The sequence below is a fragment of the Ursus arctos genome, unplaced genomic scaffold, assembly GCF_023065955.2.
Source record: "Ursus arctos isolate Adak ecotype North America unplaced genomic scaffold, UrsArc2.0 scaffold_21, whole genome shotgun sequence".
In the NCBI taxonomy this organism is placed as follows: Eukaryota; Metazoa; Chordata; class Mammalia; order Carnivora; family Ursidae; genus Ursus; species Ursus arctos.
The window spans coordinates 1,265,780-1,281,957 of record NW_026622886.1 but is presented as its reverse complement, the minus strand read 5'-3'; the positions used below and the strand labels follow the sequence as shown (position 1 = coordinate 1,281,957).

Here is a 16,178-nt window from a genome sequence, read left to right as displayed (position 1 = left end):
ATCCCCAGGCCCTCAGGCCCCCGGTGCACTCCTGTCCTGCATGCCTGTCCTGTAACGGCCGTCTCACCTGTGCTCCCGGGGCAGACCGCGGGTGTTCACGGATGGTGTGTCGAGTGAATAAATGAGATTTTTTTCTGAGGAGCTGAGTCTACCAGAATGCTCTTTCTTCCTCTGGCAGGGCGAGGGCCCCAGGCATCCCTTCACCCCTTCAGAGCCGGGGAGCGTTTAGTGACTAAATGAAAGCATGAATGTATGAACAGATCATTTCTGTGCCTGTGCTGTGGAGAATTTGGGGGGTTCGTTCACACCTGGCGTTCCAAACCTTTCAGCCAGAAAGGCTGACCGGGAAGGTGGTCTCAGCCCAGAGCTGGGGTTCCCCCAGGCCTTCCGGCTCTCCGGCACGTGCACAGGGAGTGGGACTGGGGGACCATGGGCACCTGTTGTGACAGGACCTGCGCTAGATACTTTGCTTATATTCGCGCAAGTAGGAGTGAGTGGGTCCGGCAGGTAGGCCGGCAGCCGGGACACAGGGTCACAGGGACAGGGTGGGCGTCTCCTTGGCAGGACAGAGGAAAGGGAGACCCCTGGGATTGGCCTTGTGTGTGTCAGGCAAAGGCCTGGGCATCCTCCACAGGGGCCTCCCTGTGTTTGATGGGCTCCATGGAGGAAGTGGCCCACAGAGGGGCCAGGCGTCAAGAGCTCCTGGGACTCTGTGCAGAGGGCTTCTAGGCCTCATTCACACTCTTGGATGCGATGTTGGCCTGTTTGGGAAGTGAGGGGCCTGAGGAGACCTCCATTGCACTGATGCCCCCAAAGAGCCACCTGCCCCCTGTGCCAGCCTGGAGGTGGCTGGGTCAGCCCTCCCATCCCCACCAGGGTGGCGTCACTCTTCTGCAGCAGTTACCGCCACTCTGTACTCAAAACGTCACACGCAGAAGCTCAGCTTCGCCCTTTAGCAGTCGTGTGCGTCCAGACCTGGAGCCCTGTACTCAGCTGTAGTGTGGAGATAACACCTCTGTCACTAGGTTGCTGTGAGGGGCAAAGAAGAGTCCTTGAATACCTGGCTGCCCTCTTCAACCCCGGGCCCGCGGGGCTCATGTGAACCACTGCCAGGGAGAAGGTGCACGAGTAGTCTCCCCAGTCATGAGCAGCATTAACAGGCCAGGGCCTTCTGGCCCCTACGGCAGCCCTGCAACTGCCCGGCCAAGAGAAGGGCCGAGAATCCAAGCACCAGGTTTTGGCACAGAACCTGACTTGGGTGGGCTCTTCCAGTCCTCACCCGCTTCGCAGGGGGTAGCAGTCTGAGGTAGGCAAATACTAGAGGTAGAGCAGGCGGGAGGCTGATCCCTCAATTGGCCTCCAAGGAATAGGCCGTTCCTAAAAAAGCCCCGAAGTGCTCCTGTTCGCAAGGCTCTGCTTCCAGCACTGGCTCCACGACCTATCAGCAGAGGGAGCTTGGGCAGTTCCCAACCTCGGGGAACCGGTTTCCAGTGTGGAAAAGAACCCCTCGAAGTGGGAACTCTGTGTCCTGTGGTGATGCGACAGGGGGTATAAAGGGGCCTGTGGCACTGAGGCAGGCACCCCGAGGGGTGAGGTGAGGAGGACCGACAGTCTCTGGAAGCCGACAGGGGCCCCAAGTAAAACAAGCCAGGAACAGGCAGCAGGCTATTATATATCATGCTTTTAATACAAACTTAAAAAAATCTGGAACAATATAAACTGTACAGATTTGATCAATCTTTTTGTTTTGTTTTTAAACTAAATCTCTAAACACACCAATGTCCCATTCCAAAATATTGCACAACATTCTGAATACAAAACGCTTGATTGTATTCCTCCTTCACTAAAGAAAACAAGTTCATTACCCTGCTCCCCCAAGCTCCTCTCCACATTGCCTCAATGCCCTCCTTCCCATCCCTAGGGGTCAAACTAGAGAATCTATAGCTCACTGCATTGAGAAAAATACATCATTCTGGACTAAAAGTTTACATTCTTTACAAGACAATCCACCTTTTGATTTGTTCCTGGGAAAGAGGGGCAGACAGAGAGAGGATGGGGGAAGGGGAGAAATAGGTTTAATTCTTTTTTTATTTTAAAGTTTGTTTTTCCTGAAAAAATATCTGTTTCTCTCCTCTTTTTAAGAAAAAATCTTGAAAAGAAAAAAAATTACGTTTTTTACGTTAGAAATATACATATATTATATATACCTCTTACATTTTACAAATGTAGCAAATTATTCAATACAAACGGACACCAAAAAATGTAAAAAATAAAAAAAAAAGTTTTCCTACGAAACCAGGTAAATTAGTGCAGGTTTTTGTTTTTGTCTCCTTAAAAAAAATAAAATTGAAGCAAAAATGCCTAGATTTGAGACGAGACAGACTGAACTGGGCCCAAGAGTCCAGCACTGGAGTCATGCTCCTGAACATACATTTTTCTTCGTATTTCAAAAGACACTAAGGAGTTGGTCTCCCCCTCTCCCTAGATGTGGTGAGAAACAAGCCGACCGGGGGTGGTGGGTACCTGTGTACGTGAGTGTAGGGGAAAGAGGGCTGGAAGAGAGCATAAATAAGGCAGCATCCAACCTTGCCCAGAGAGCGGCTATCCGCCTGGGCCTGTCACCTGTGGAAGCTGAGGGCTAGGAAGAGGGTAGCCCAGACTGGGCTGGCCCCTGAGAAATCTAGGGGACAGATGATACTGGGCTGAGGAGCCAGGGCATTGCCCCGCTGGGGGAGGTAGAGCTGGTGCCCGTTGCAGGGGGAGGAGGCTGGCAGTGTCTGTCTGGGCCGGACCCACTGCCACGGCGGTTGCCCCACGTGGGGTCACTGAGGAGGGTAGGGTGGGGTGCCAAGGGCTTTGGTACTTTTTGGTGATGGGGGCCCTGATGCCACGTGGCCCACCAGCCAAAGCATCACGGCATGCATGGAAGCTGGCTCACTAGGGTTGGGTGGGAGAAACAACTTCTCTTCCGGCAGAGACAAGAGCTGGGGCTCTCCTATAATCCACACGCCCCACCTGCAATGGCCAAACGCCTGTCCAAGCCGGCCTGCCCAGGAGACCACTCCTCACAGCATCGAAGCCCAGTGGGATTGGGTCGGGCAGTGAGAGGGGATGGCAAGAGGTACCAAGAAGTTCTCAGGCAGGGGCAGACACATACTAAAATAACATCTACAACCAAAGGGCTAAGAAGTCTCAATTCAAGGCTCAGGACTGCCCACTCTAGGCACTGACCCAAAACTCCCACTCCCAGGGTGCTCAGGTAAGCAGCTCCCACCCTGGGTTAAGGTCATGAAACAGCAGGATCTGAGTCCAGGGACTTCTCTTAGGCATCAGGGGCTGGTAGGCTGGTATTCCCTCAGCCCCTCACAGCTACCCCCCCCCCTTTTTTGGTCAAAAACAAAAGTGCAGATCCCTCCGCAGTCTGGAAACCAGTTCCTTCTGCAGTATTTTCCCCTGGGAGTGTCTTAGGCTCAGCCGCAGTCTCACCCCAACACGTGACCCACCCTACAAAAGGACTGACAACCCGCCCGGCGCATTCCCCAACCTCCTACATAAATAAGCACTTGCCACAACCTGGAATCATGTTGGGGGTGGGGGGTGGGGTTCACATGGCTTGGAATCCTTTAAAACAGGACAGCAAACCACGCACACAGGCGCACGCACGCGCGCACACACACACACACACACACTTGCCACACCTCCTTCCCCACAACCTCAGGCCCAGGGAAGAAGGGGCTGCACGAGAGGCCACATGTGTCAGCGGCTGGGTCTCCAGGGCCATGGTGGTGGTGTGGGCCGGGTGGGGACAGTGGTGTGGGGCCACAGGACAGAGATGAAAGCAATTCCACTAGACAGAGTGCTAACCTCCCTGGAGTCGCAGACATCAGCTCTAGCGGGAGGGTGTCAAGTAGCCAGCCAGCAACTCCCCGTGGCTCAGGCCTGAGAGGGAGCGGGGGCTGGGGTCAGACCTATTTGGGTGGCAGGGCCCAAGGTGGCCTGCTGAGGTTGGATGGCTTTGAGTGAAAGCAGAGCTAGGGGACAGAGGCAGTGACATGGGGCAGCCTCTCCCTGCTCTGGGCAGGGTCAGGCCCCAGCTGTGGCTCTTCCTTCCCTGTGAGCTTGGACACATCAATCCGAAACCAGGCGTGTGAAGGAGGGAGGGAGGGAGGGAGCAGGGAGCAGCAATTCACATCTGGACCATTCTTAGCAAAGGAAGCCACTAATTAAAGATGTTATATAGAAAACTACATGTGAAAAAAAAAAAGAAAGAAAGAAAGAAAAAAAAGAAAAAATATAAAACCCAAACCAACCAAATAAATCAGAGGCAGGCAGGAAAACAGCAGGGGGTTGAGTTAAACGCGATTCGGTGCTTCAGGAGCCCCCTCCCACTCCATGCCTGGGCTGGATCTTTTTTTCTAGAAGCCAGAGTGAGAAGACTGGAAATCTTTTTGTGTATTTTTCTTTTCCTCTTTTTTTGGCCTTTCTTTTCCTTTCTCTTTTTGTGGTCTTGGGCGGTCCTGGCCCCGTGGCCGGTGGGCGGTCAGTTGGCCAGCACGACGGGCTGGAAGGGCTGGCTGGGATACTGCATGGTGTTCAGGTTGTAGCTGAGGCCTTCCACGAAGGGCGTCTTCTCCAGGAAGAGGTTGTTGGCGCCGCCCCCAAACACCTGGGCCACGTCGAAGCTGCTGCCGTTGCACGAGCCGGCCCCACTGCCCCCGCCGTCGGCCCCATCAAAGAAGAGGCTGGGCGAGCCCCCACCGTTGTACACGAACTCCTTGGCATTGGGTGAGAGCTGGGACTGAGGGGCCGGGGCGGCCGCGATGAAGTTCAGTGAGTGCAGAGACAGAGAGAGGCTCCTGTGCTTCAGCAGGCCATTGGTGGGGGAGCGGGCCAGGCGGGGCTGTGGCTGGGGAGGCTGGGGGCCGCTGGCCCCTCCGCCCGCCACACCCCCGCCACCTGCGGCCCCACCCCCCTTCTTCATCTTGGTGGAGCCAAACTTGGTGGCGGCGAAGGAGGCGGTGGTGAAGGTGATGGGCTGGGCAGAGCGGGGGATGAAGGTGGGGCTGGGCGACTGGCCAAAGGAGGGCGAGGGGGAGTTGGACAGGGAGCTGTCCTGGCTGCCGATGGGCACGAAGACCTGCGCATCCGGGTTGAAACTGCTCTTGAACTCCTTGTCCAGCTCTGGGGCGACACAGCCCTCGCTGTCATCCAGGTACAGCACTTTCACCGCCCCCTTCTCGCCGATCTGGTAGGACACTTCGAACGGGTCGATCCAGACGCTCAGCTCCTCGGGCACGTTGGCCCGCACATCCTCCACTGCCAGGCCGCTCCGCCTGGCCGCCAGCTCCACCACAGGGTCCACGATCTCCCCGATGTGAACACAGCGGAAGCCGGAGCCCTTCAGGGGCTTGTCAGGGTACCAGTGGCCTTCGTATTTCTTTTTCAGGAGCCGCTCCAGCTCCTCCCCGAACAGGTCTGCCCGGCGCCGGGGCAGCTTGTTGTACAAGTAGGAGATGATGAAGTTCAGGGCCACTTTGATCTCCAGCTGCATGGTCCTTTCCAAGGCGGTGAATCAGCTCCGGGCACGTGTGTACAAGTCGAGGGCAGTGGCAGGTGACGGAAGGTAGGCGGCCTTGGGCCCCAGACAGCTCTGCGAAGTAAGAACGAAGGCTATCATGAGTAGATGTGCAGCAAGCCGGGGCCGGGGGGTGGGGGGCAAAGGATAGAGGAGCACCAGCTTTAGATCACGCAGACTCGGCCCCTTTCTGCTCCACTGGTGACTGGCTTGATCGTGTGGCTGGGGGCGAGCCACTCTCTTCGGAGCCTTAGGTTCACCAGTGACATGGGGCTCTCGTGGACTGTAAGTGAGCTCAAGGGTGGAAACTGCCTCACACGGAATCTGCTCTTTGGAAGGCACTTGATAAAATGAGCTATGGTTCTTCGAGTAATTCTAAAGAAACAGGAGCGCTGTGGTTTCCACTATTTTGGAATCCAAATCACTATACGACTGCTATCAAACAAAAAACAAAACAAAACCCACAAAAAACACGAGCCCCTAATTCAGCTGGAGAAGGGGAGGCTCTTGCTAACTAATCTCCGTAGCGTCCTGGTGAAGTCGCGCTCCCAAAACGGTCACGGGCCAAGATATAAGTTTAAAATCCTTAGTTTTTTTCCTTAAATGGAAAGGGATACAGATCACTGAACAGAAGCAGCACTGCCAACTTTTCACTAGGGGCTTGGACTCCAGTCACATCCAATTTGTCATCCTGGGCCCCATCGGTGTACAGGCTCTCTGGCTCACTCTGGGTTTGCAGAACTGATGTAAGAACTCAGCGCAACCAAAGGGTGCGTTTCCATCCAGGCAGCCTCCAAGAACACGATCCCCAAGAAGTCAAGACCTGTTACAGCCAGAGGTGTGGGCCAACAAGGGACCGCTGACCAGGGGCTGTCTCGGGGAAGCAGAGGAAGTGAAACGGAGGCGAGGCCCCGTAGGCCAAAAAGTCCTTAAGAGCAGCACTGGTGTGGCCCGAGGAAATCTCTAGCTTTTGGCTAGAGTGTAGGCGATGAGGGTGGCAACGAGAAGAAATTTTCCATCACCCTGCAGCCTCCAGCTGCAGACCCATCATCACTCAGTCTCCTGGGGACCGTCTGACCACCTGTCCTTGGCACCAGATCAGACTTATCAAGTGTTTGGAGATCCCCGGAGAGGAGACAGCCCAAGAGAAACACTCAGACTGTTATTTTGGGATTCTCTCACAGCCAGCTCCCACAGAGGTCAACAAGGTTTATTCCTGAGGTCTGGGCCAGGCTCATGTCTCAGGAAGATGATCTATAAAGTCCTGAGAGCCAGTGATCCTCATCTCCTTACTTTCTCCGAAAGGGTAGCTCCAGGGTCATGCTGTGGGAAGACTGAGAAGGACCACCTTCAAGGGTCAGCAGGGCTGGAACTTGTTCCCAGCCAGGCCTCTGGGTGGGAATGTGCTGCTGAGCTCAGTGCAGAGACAAGACTAATCCGTGATCCATCAAGGGCATCTTCTGCTCTGTGATAGATCTGGGGCTGGCTTTTGATTAAAATCCCTGCTGGGTCCAGCATAGAGTATTCAGGTGCTAATTCTAGGCTTGAGGATCTTGAGTTTTTTGAATACTTGCTTCAGCTCACTTTCTTATAATTCTTTGGACTGGGGCTGTGGTTCCTAGGGGTTATTTTTAGGACTGGATCCTTGGGCAAAGCTCTCTTGGGTGAATATCAGAGAAGAAGCACTGGGTCAATCTGGAGCATCATATGACACTGGCTAGGTCTAGTCCCACCCTCATTTCAGGTCTGAGCAGAGGGTCACATGGGGAGTCAACAGAGGTGCCATGAGCACAGGTCAATTCCAGAAGGTTTAAAGAGAACAATAACAACAAAAAAGGTAAAGATAGGGGGCTTTCTGTTTATAAGGATTGGGTTCACCACCAGATGCAAGGCTAGCCACGAGGGCTGCAGGCCTCCCCCAAGAGGAAGTCTATAAGGGGCATAGCAGCCCACCAGAGGTGTCCAACATGAAGGAAATTAAAAAGTTGTGAAGAAAGTTGGCACTAGTTCCCAAGGATGGGCCTGGAGTTAAAGACAATGTTTTCAAAGTGTTTTTGAAAAGTAAAACAGACTTAAATATGACATGACACTTCCCCAAAGCACCGCATGGCCTCTTGGTGCACCACTCACACCAAAGGGCTCCTACACCTTTCTAGGCCTCCTCAAACTTTGCTGTATACATGCCTTCCGAGTTAACCTCCCCTGAACCGTTCAGCCTCAAAATGAGAGCATTTTTATCTATGTTTTTGATTAAATTTTCCTTAGTTAACATACAGTGCAATATTGGGTTCAGTAGTAGAATTCAATGGTTCATCACTCACATACAACACCCAGGGCTCATCACAACAAGTGCCCTCCTTCGTCCCCATCACCCACCTCCCTCCATCAACCCTGTTTGTTCTCTATGGTGAAGAGTCTCTTATGGCTTGTTTCCCTCTCTCCTTTTTTCTTTTCAAAATGGGAGCATTTTAAATGCAGGCCAAAGTCATTGGCCTCCCACCCCAAAATACAATAGAACCACTGTCATCAGCCCTGCCTCGCTAACCATTTTCTGCAGCATAAGCAACTAAAGCTGCACACCAATTTACACCTCAGCGATGCTGCCACACAAAGAAGGAAGTATAGAATGCCGTCGCTGCCTCTTTAAGTGGAGGCCAGGCCAGGCCAGATGGCTGTGGGGTGGAACCTTTCAAAAATGCTGGACAACCAGAAAGAGATTTTCTGCTCTATCAGCTCAGGCTCTAATTTTGACTTCAAGAAGCTTATGGAGCAGAGGATTAAAGCACTGGTGCTTCTTGTCTTTAACTAAAGATAGAAGTGACCACTTAGATGAGCTTGTTCATTTTTTTTAAGGCTACAAATTCTAGACTTATATATGAAATATTCATAGAATGTGGTAAGATTAGAAAGCTTAGTAATAACTACTCTTCAGTACAAGTAACAAGTAGATTCAAGTTAAGAGGAAAGAGAGGACTCTAAGATCTTCTCTGACCCTGACTCTGGTGCAAAAGGCCAGAAAGGTGGCAAAAAGTAAAACCAAAATAAAAACCAACCAACCAGTTCCCCCACACACACACCAAAGAAAACCAAAGTGTTTAACAATAGCAACATCTACCTTTTGTCAATATATTAAAAAGTTGCTAATGTGAGAGTAAATTCTGTCCAATTTCATTTAGAATCTAATCCTCCTTCACTCTATCCCCAACAGCAAAATTAATGTGGGATTTAGAGCCCTTGTGCTGACTTGGGTTTTAAAGAGTGCTTAAGAGATGGACAAAAATAGGGTAAGAAAGGTGGCTGCTGGGGCGCCTGGGTGGCACAGCGGTTAGGCGTCTGCCTTCGGCTCAGGGCGTGATCCCGGCGTGATGGGATCGAGCCCCACATCAGGCTCCTCTGCTATGAGCCTGCTTCTTCCTCTCCCACTTCCCCTGCTTGTGTTCCCTCTCTCGCTGGCTGTCTCTATGCTGTCGAATAAATAACTAAAATCTTAAAAAAAAAAAAAAAAAAGAAGAAACCTGGCTGCTGCAGTCAATGATATGCTAATGGGAGTTTCCAGAAAGAGCTAATGGCAAAAATGCGAAGGAAGGTTTTTAAAAAGAAAATCAATTATATTTTAAAGGGGAAAGGGAGGGATAACGGTGAGGGAACCCCTCGGGTCCCCAAACCATGAGGACCTATAGGAGTATCAGGCGCTTGAAGCCTTATCCAAACGACCCTACAGACGAGCACTATCAGACTCAAACGAGTCTGGAAAGAGCAGTCGGGGAGAAAGGGTCCTCAATGTTGACAAGGCTGGCAAGTGTCATAAACCGGATCCCAGGGAGTGAGAGAGCCAGGTTCCGTGGGACAGCCTGGCCCCACCCCGCCAGTCCCAGACGCGGCGACCCAGACTGGCGGGTGTGCTTTGAAGGCCTTCCAGGACTTGTGCTGACGGACTGCAACACCCCGCCCAGAATCTCCACGATGTCCCTCAAACATGGGCTGTGCAAGCCCAGCTCTCCCGACTAAGAAGGCCCTTTTTGGGGCACTCGATTCCTGTGAAGCCAGGAAGACTTCACTGAACCCCAACGTAGGCCGGCAGTGAAGGCGCGCTCTGCACCCTGGGAACTGTAGTCCCCAGACACCTCACACTCAGATTGGAGCAAGTGACCTACTTTCTCTGCACACTACACTTCCCTGCGTGCTTTGCGAAGGTTCAGCCAGCGAATTACGCATGCCCGGTGAGGGGAGCTGGCCGAGGTCCGAAGAACCGAGGAAAAGTTTCCGATGCACATGCGCGCTGTGGTGGACGCCCCCACCACCACCACTCCGACCCCCGCCCACCGCCTAATACATTTTATATAAATTTACCCATAAGGCCTATTCCCCGTATTGTACCGCCCCACCGTATTCACGTCTTGGTCTCAAGAAAGGCTGAACTGCCCCCCCCCCCCCCCGCCCTTCACGGCTTCCCTGGACTGTTCAATTAAGGATCTCCTTCTACTGAGTTTTTTCTGGGTGAACACGGTGGGCTGGGACAGATAAAGGTCACACATCCCTCCGCCGTCGCCCCCCCCACCGCCCGCCCCTGCCGCTTAATCTGTATTCCTTGGTCTGGGTGGTCTCTGTCTGGAGTTGCTGTAGAGACCGTGAATTCAAAGAGGAAGAAAGCCTTTTCACTTAATGCCCGGTGGGCTCAGCTCCAGCACCCCCACAGCCAGAAAAGGCAGGAACTAAACCCAGTTCTCCTCTCCTCTCAGCCAAAGAAATTCCCAGTTAAGCTGCGGGGAGGGGCCGGGCCGAAAATCAGAAGGCCCAAAGCCAAAAGGGCCCAAGCCTCTCCCCTCTTCTAATCCAAGTCCGAGTAACTAGACCCTGCTAGGGAAATGGGAAAAGGTTCCGGGCAGGGAAGTTTTGAAAAACTGTGCATATGACACCCGAACAACATATTCTAATGCTTGAAATTGTTTGTGAGTCTCCTCCCATTGCAAGGCCTGTTCTACGACCAGACTTACCAGATCCTCGGCAGAGCTCCCCTACACGGTGTTAAACCTCCCTAATCCTTCCTCCCACACAAGCTTCTTTCCCCCACTGCTTAAGAGGGGGATGGGGGCAGGCGCCCAAGAAAGCAATAGGAGTGTTTTTCTGCTGGAAAATCAAAGATGAGAGACTCACTCCCAAGGTAGGGTGGATGGGAAGGAGAAAAAGAAAGGTTAGACACTGGGCAGGCACCCGAGACCGACCCTCCGCTGGACCAAACTGAAGCCTGCTGTGTAGGGTTCTGGTTCCTCTGCGGGGTGGGGAAAATCCTGCCAGCTGCCCCTCCTCTTTCTGCTCCCTTCCTCCCCTCCCTCTCTGGTCAAGGGCACAGTCCATCCTCTGGGCAGGAGGGGAACGAGCTTAGAAGTAGGGCTCTTCCTCCCAGGCATCTCACCGGGATCAACCAGAATCCACTCACTGGTATTGCTGCAAAGGTACTACTCCCCCCTACCCCCGCAGTTTTCCCTTAAAACACTAAAGAGAATACAAGCCAAAATGGTAAATTCTGATTCAGCGGCCGGAGGACAGTCACCACTGACCGGTCCAAAAGGGGATGTCTACCTTCTATCCCTCAGCTCCACAGAGCCAGAAATAAACCCTATTAAATATTACCATCCCCTTACCCGCACACGGGAGAAGAAGAAAAACAAGGCCTGGATCCCCTTCCTTCCTCAGATTTATTTAATGGTGGTGGAAGTTATGTTTTCGGCATGGGGGGGGGGCAGGGAAAAATCTGGCGAGTCTCTACGATACGAAGAACTGAGGGGGGCGGAGAGGGGAGGAAATGCACCCCACCCAGGAGGGGGCCACACTCAGAACACGGAGCGGAGAGGAGCACCGGGGAAAGGGGGGGGTGGTTCTATAGGGTAGGTGGAAGAGGAAAGGAAGATGTTGGCCAGTCCTCGGGGTGGGGGCACGACAGCAACGTGCAGCGTCCAGCAAAGCGAAGAGCAGGAGTGGGACGGGGGTGGGAGAAGGCTTCTTAGGGGTCCCCGCCGCCCGCACGCCCCCCGCTCACTCACTCGGGTCTCCGCGGTGGCGGGGCGGTCTGCCGGCCGCAGGGCGGCTTCTCCCTCCAGGGTGGTCGTGGGCGCGGGGCGGAGGTTGCTCTTCCTTCCTTTCTGAGCGCCGCCGGGGCCGGAGGCTGATGGGTCCTTTTCTTCGTTGAGGGTTGGGGGGCAAGTGAGGGAGTTTTGGGCTAGGACTCTCAATAATAATTCTTTGAGCTTTTTGGAGGTCAGTCTCGGCGGAGGGGACGGAAGGCGGGCGGGCGGGCCGGCCGGCGGCGACGGCGCGGGGATGTCGGACCGGAGGGCGGCTCGTGTAGCGGGGCGGAGGACGGTCCGGGCTCTGGCCAGCGGGCGGTCCTGCCCTTTTGGCCCCGCGTCGCCCGAGCCAGTCGCTTCTCTCCGGCGGCGACCCGCACCTTCCCGCGCCCCGGCCCGAAGTGAGCAAAGTCAATGAAAAGTTTCACCCTTAGCAACCCTGCGCACGGATCCGGCTTCCCCACCCCTGCGTGATGCGTCCCTCCGCCCTGCAGGGGCGGGGCCGGGTGCCGGGCCGGGACTACTTCCCAGCCCGCCCGGCTGCTTAACCCCTCGTGCCGCGCGGTCCCCGGCTTCGCGTGCCCCCCGGGGGTTCCCCGGTACCCCCTTCCGCCAGCCCTCCCGTGGACGGCCTCTTCTCACTCAGATCCCGGCGTAACGCCAGCAAGGCCGCCTTTAGCCGGTTTAAAGATGCCCGCCTCCCCTCTCCATCACAGCGCCGTGCCATTTATTTTTTTCACGCCCCAAACCACTCTGGAAGCGTGCTCATCGGGTACCATGTTTCCCCAGGTAGACAGCGAGCTCTGGGAGGGCAGGGTCCTGGGGTCCTGGGCCGGAACCGGGTGCTTCACTTTAGATGTGTGGGATGAATGGATGTCGCGGGGAGGGGAGCTCCCTCCCCCAGCTCCCGTGGCTTGGGCCCTGCACCTGCCCCACCGCAGGACTGTTCTTACGACCCGTTCCCCAGGCCACCTCCGCTAGTCCCTCCGGGTCGGGGCGTATGACTCGCCGACCACCTCCACGGCTCTCGCTCCGCCCCAGTTCCCGTCTTTTGGCGGGAGGGGGAGCTAAGGGGATGGCGCGAGCTTGGGAGACGTTTCGCTCCTTTATTAACTCGGGTTGGCTCGAGTCTTCCGAGCGCCCCGTGCCTCGGCGGGGGATGCTAACGTCGACAGAAGGGCGAAGGGGAAACCGGGGTCTGGACACGCTGTGCGGGAGGAAGGGGAGGCGAGGAGAGGCCGGCCGTCAAAAGGTGCCTAGCGCCACATAAACCTTCCACTCGCCGCCTCCGGCCCCCCAATTACCTCGAGGCCGGAGAAGGCCAGCGCCCGCTCCGCGCAGGCGCGAAAGCGCGCCCCCGGCCCGCCCGGGGCGGGGCTCAGGCCTGCTGCAGATCCTCCAGTTTGCTCTCCCAGCTGGCGATCCCCGTACGGGGGCCTAGAGAGCGCAACATTTTTTCTATACAAGAGCCCGTGCCAGCGGCCCCGGGCTCAGCACCCGACGGTCCATGGGGTTGCAGACCAAGGCTCACTGGCCCTGGACCGGCGCGCCATGTCCGCGCGCTCGGCCACTTTGCGACTGCGGGGCGCGGAGTTGAGGGTAGGGAGGCCTGTACCCAGGTGAGGTCACAGGCGGACCGGACTGCCAGATAGCGAGGAGCGGAGCCCCCGGGAGCTTACGCGTTAAGGCTTCTGCCCAGTCGCCCCTTCCCCAATTCTCTCCCCAATCCCCGACCTTTATTCTCATTCCAGACGGTTCCAGCCCATCGGCAGTCGCCGAACCCACGTGGGGTGGCAAAATCCGAAAGTTTCCAGCTACGAACAGTTTGCATTTGTTTTTTCCTTGATCACTTTTTTTGGCAAGGGCAGAGAGCAACGGTAGTGTGAGGGTTTAAAATCGCCTTCCTTGACTGCAGCAGAAAAACGCCGGACTGGAGGGCAAACTCCAAGGGGATAGGGAGGCGGGAGGGAGCCTGAGCCCGAAATTCCCCCATCCCCCACACACTGAGCGCTTCAGCCCCTGGGACACCTCCAGGGACTACTTGCCTTCTGCGTCAGCGAGTGGCAAAGCGTCACATATACGCCCCGCTCCGCTTTGCCCCACTCCACTCCTCCCCTTCTTTTCCTCCCTCCCCTCCCCATCTCTCCCCACTCCTCCCTTGCACTCCCCCAGCGCGTTCCACGCGAGCAGTGAGACCCGGCCGACCCACAGGGTGCCAGAGCGCAGAAGAGCTAAAAATATAACCGGTGTGTTAGCAACAGCCTTCCCATTGGTCGAGGAGCAGGGAGAGGCGGCTTCTGATTGGGCTTCCCATCCAACCGCTAGGATTAAGAATGGGGGCCAGAAACCCAGGCGCCGGGCTTTTGGGAAGAGTGTGCGTTTGCGCAATGGGGCATTGCAAAGGATGCTGGTATTTGAAGTTATATATTAGAGGCAGCAATGGGTTTGAATCCCAATTGCGTCCACCATCTGTGTTGTCTTGATTTAAGGGTAACAAATCTCTTTACATCGTCAAACCTGCTTTCTTGTTCTTAAAATGGAGATCGTGTGAGGGTTAAATATGATACAGTATGTAAAGCCTCGCTCATAGTTGGTATCCTTAATTTAAAGGTAACCATTCAGGCCAGATTGCATCCTACATAGCCTGTGCACGGTTCGGTGTGAATTCCCCAACAAGAAACCTTACTATACAGAATGATGAGAAAGAAAGGTTAGGGTGAGCTGCAACAAATTCTCCTAGGGCATCTCGAGAAGTAGATAAAGGGTAGACACCTACTATTTAGTGCAGGCGGAGGGAGGGCGCGCACAGGATCCCTGGACAGAAGGCATAGGATTTTTGCGTGTTCGTGCTTTTGTTCTAATCTTCCCTGCAGTGCTGGAAACACACCAGGCCTGAGCAACTTAACTAAAACAAAGCTGAGAAATCCAGCCTCCTTGGCAGTTGGGAGCTCTGGGTAAAGGGCTGGCAGAGAAATAGGAAGGGATAACACAGAGGGGCAAGAGGTAATCGCCATTCTTAACTGCTGATGTCTCCATTTGTCATGTGGCGAGGAGGAGAGAGGACGTTTTCTCTCCTTGGTGTGTCACTTCATCTTGCCAGGGCTTAATTGTGAGCTTAATTCCACTTGAACATTCCACAGTCCCCTCCCGTTTTAAATAACCATACGTTGAAAGGTACACACCATGTTTTCAAAACGGTAAGCTTCACTCAGAAGAAACTCCCCCGTCTGAGTGTAAGCAAGTTATGCCAGACGTTTTGTTGCCTTGACAAGTCAGGCTGGTAATAATTAACCCCAATTAACTCTCCGGGATGAGTCACTCTCTCATACACACATGCTAGGGGAAAACATTTTGTAGTTACTTTTATGTTATCTAAGAAAATAGCTCCTCGTATTTGATTTTTCAGATCCACTGCTCCAGCTGGGCAGGAGCAAAGACAACCCGAACAAAACTGGCTTCAGGGAAGTAATTGGATGCAGGGCAAATGATTTGCTATTTATTCACCAACAATGTAAGAGAACAGACCTCACTAAAGGCTTGCTAAGACACTGAAACTGCGGTGTTCAAAGACAGTAACATTTTAGCCTTGGTGTAGCAGGCCACTTGGGGATGGAGTTGATAAGCAACCAAGTAACTGGGAAAAGATGGGAATTGGAGTCTTTTTTTTTTTAAGGCAAGAAAATGTCAATCAAGGCGAATAATCTTTCACCTTTATGCCTAGCTTCAAACTAGTACTGAAGAGCTGCAGGTCAGGATAGAGTGACCTCCTTTTTCTGAAATGTAGTCAGTTGAGCTTGATTTCCCTATGGAGTTAATTTTCTTTTTTTCTTTTCTTTTTACTTCCAGTATAGTTAACATACTGGTTAATCTTCTTAATTTAAAGATTTTATTTATTTATTTATTTATTTATTTATTTATTTATTTATTTATTTGAGAGAGTGAGAGGGTGGGGGTGGGGGAGAGGGGCCCGAGGGAGAGGGGGAGAGAGAATCCCAAGCACACTCTGCTTCGCACAGAACCTGATGGGGGGCTCGATCTCACAACCCTGAGATCATGACCCTAGCTGAAATCAAGAGTGGGCTGCTCAACCACCGGCACACCCAGGCACCCCTAATCTTAATTTAGAAGCTGCTAATTGGCAGGCCAAGGTCCACACCTGGTGGATGTATTGACACATTAAAAATTTTAAAATCAGGGATGCCTGGGTGGCCTCAGTTGGTTAAGCAACTGCCTTCTGCTCAGGTCATGATCGGGGGAGGGCTCTGATCAGCGGGGAGCCTGCTTCTCCCTCTGTCTGCCACTTCCCCTGCTTGTGCTCGCTCCTGCTCTCTCTCTGACAAATAATTTTTTAAAATCTTTAAAATCAGTTGACATTTAAAAATTGGGAGATTGCACAAAGATAGCTTAATTTGTCACTTCTCCTAATTTCAAAGGATCTGGGCATCCAAGCTGGCGATTGTCTGGAGTTGAATGGCAGCTGCCTCCTTTAGGCCAAGCCTGTACTCTGGGGTACCCCAAGTCCTCACCACTCTCTATTG

General features: G+C 53.7%; 1 protein-coding gene and 1 long non-coding RNA gene across 2 annotated transcripts in view; one reads left to right on the top strand and one right to left on the bottom strand.

Moving 5' to 3' along the window:
- Positions 1-1,666: 1,666 nt before the first annotated feature.
- TOB2 (transducer of ERBB2, 2) lies at positions 1,667-12,130 on the bottom strand. Its single transcript, XM_026479548.4, has 2 exons — positions 11,617-12,130; positions 1,667-5,650 (listed from the first exon to the last, which is right to left on the bottom strand). Exon 2 carries the CDS (start codon positions 5,549-5,551, stop codon positions 4,541-4,543), a length of 1,011 nt encoding a protein of 336 aa, XP_026335333.2. The 5' UTR covers positions 5,552-5,650; positions 11,617-12,130; the 3' UTR covers positions 1,667-4,540.
- The window catches only part of LOC113241731 (uncharacterized), a 17,714-nt gene continuing 11,985 nt past the window's right edge, over positions 10,450-16,178 (top strand). Inside the window, exon 1 of the long non-coding RNA XR_003311678.4 lies at positions 10,450-11,028. This is a non-coding gene — a long non-coding RNA (uncharacterized LOC113241731). The remainder of the gene's footprint in view (positions 11,029-16,178) is intronic.

Bases quoted from the DNA above. Each gene is read 5' to 3' on its own strand.
- TOB2 (XM_026479548.4), bottom strand. From the start codon at position 5,551: ATGCAGCTGGAGATCAAAGTGGCCCTGAACTTCATCATCTCCTACTTG.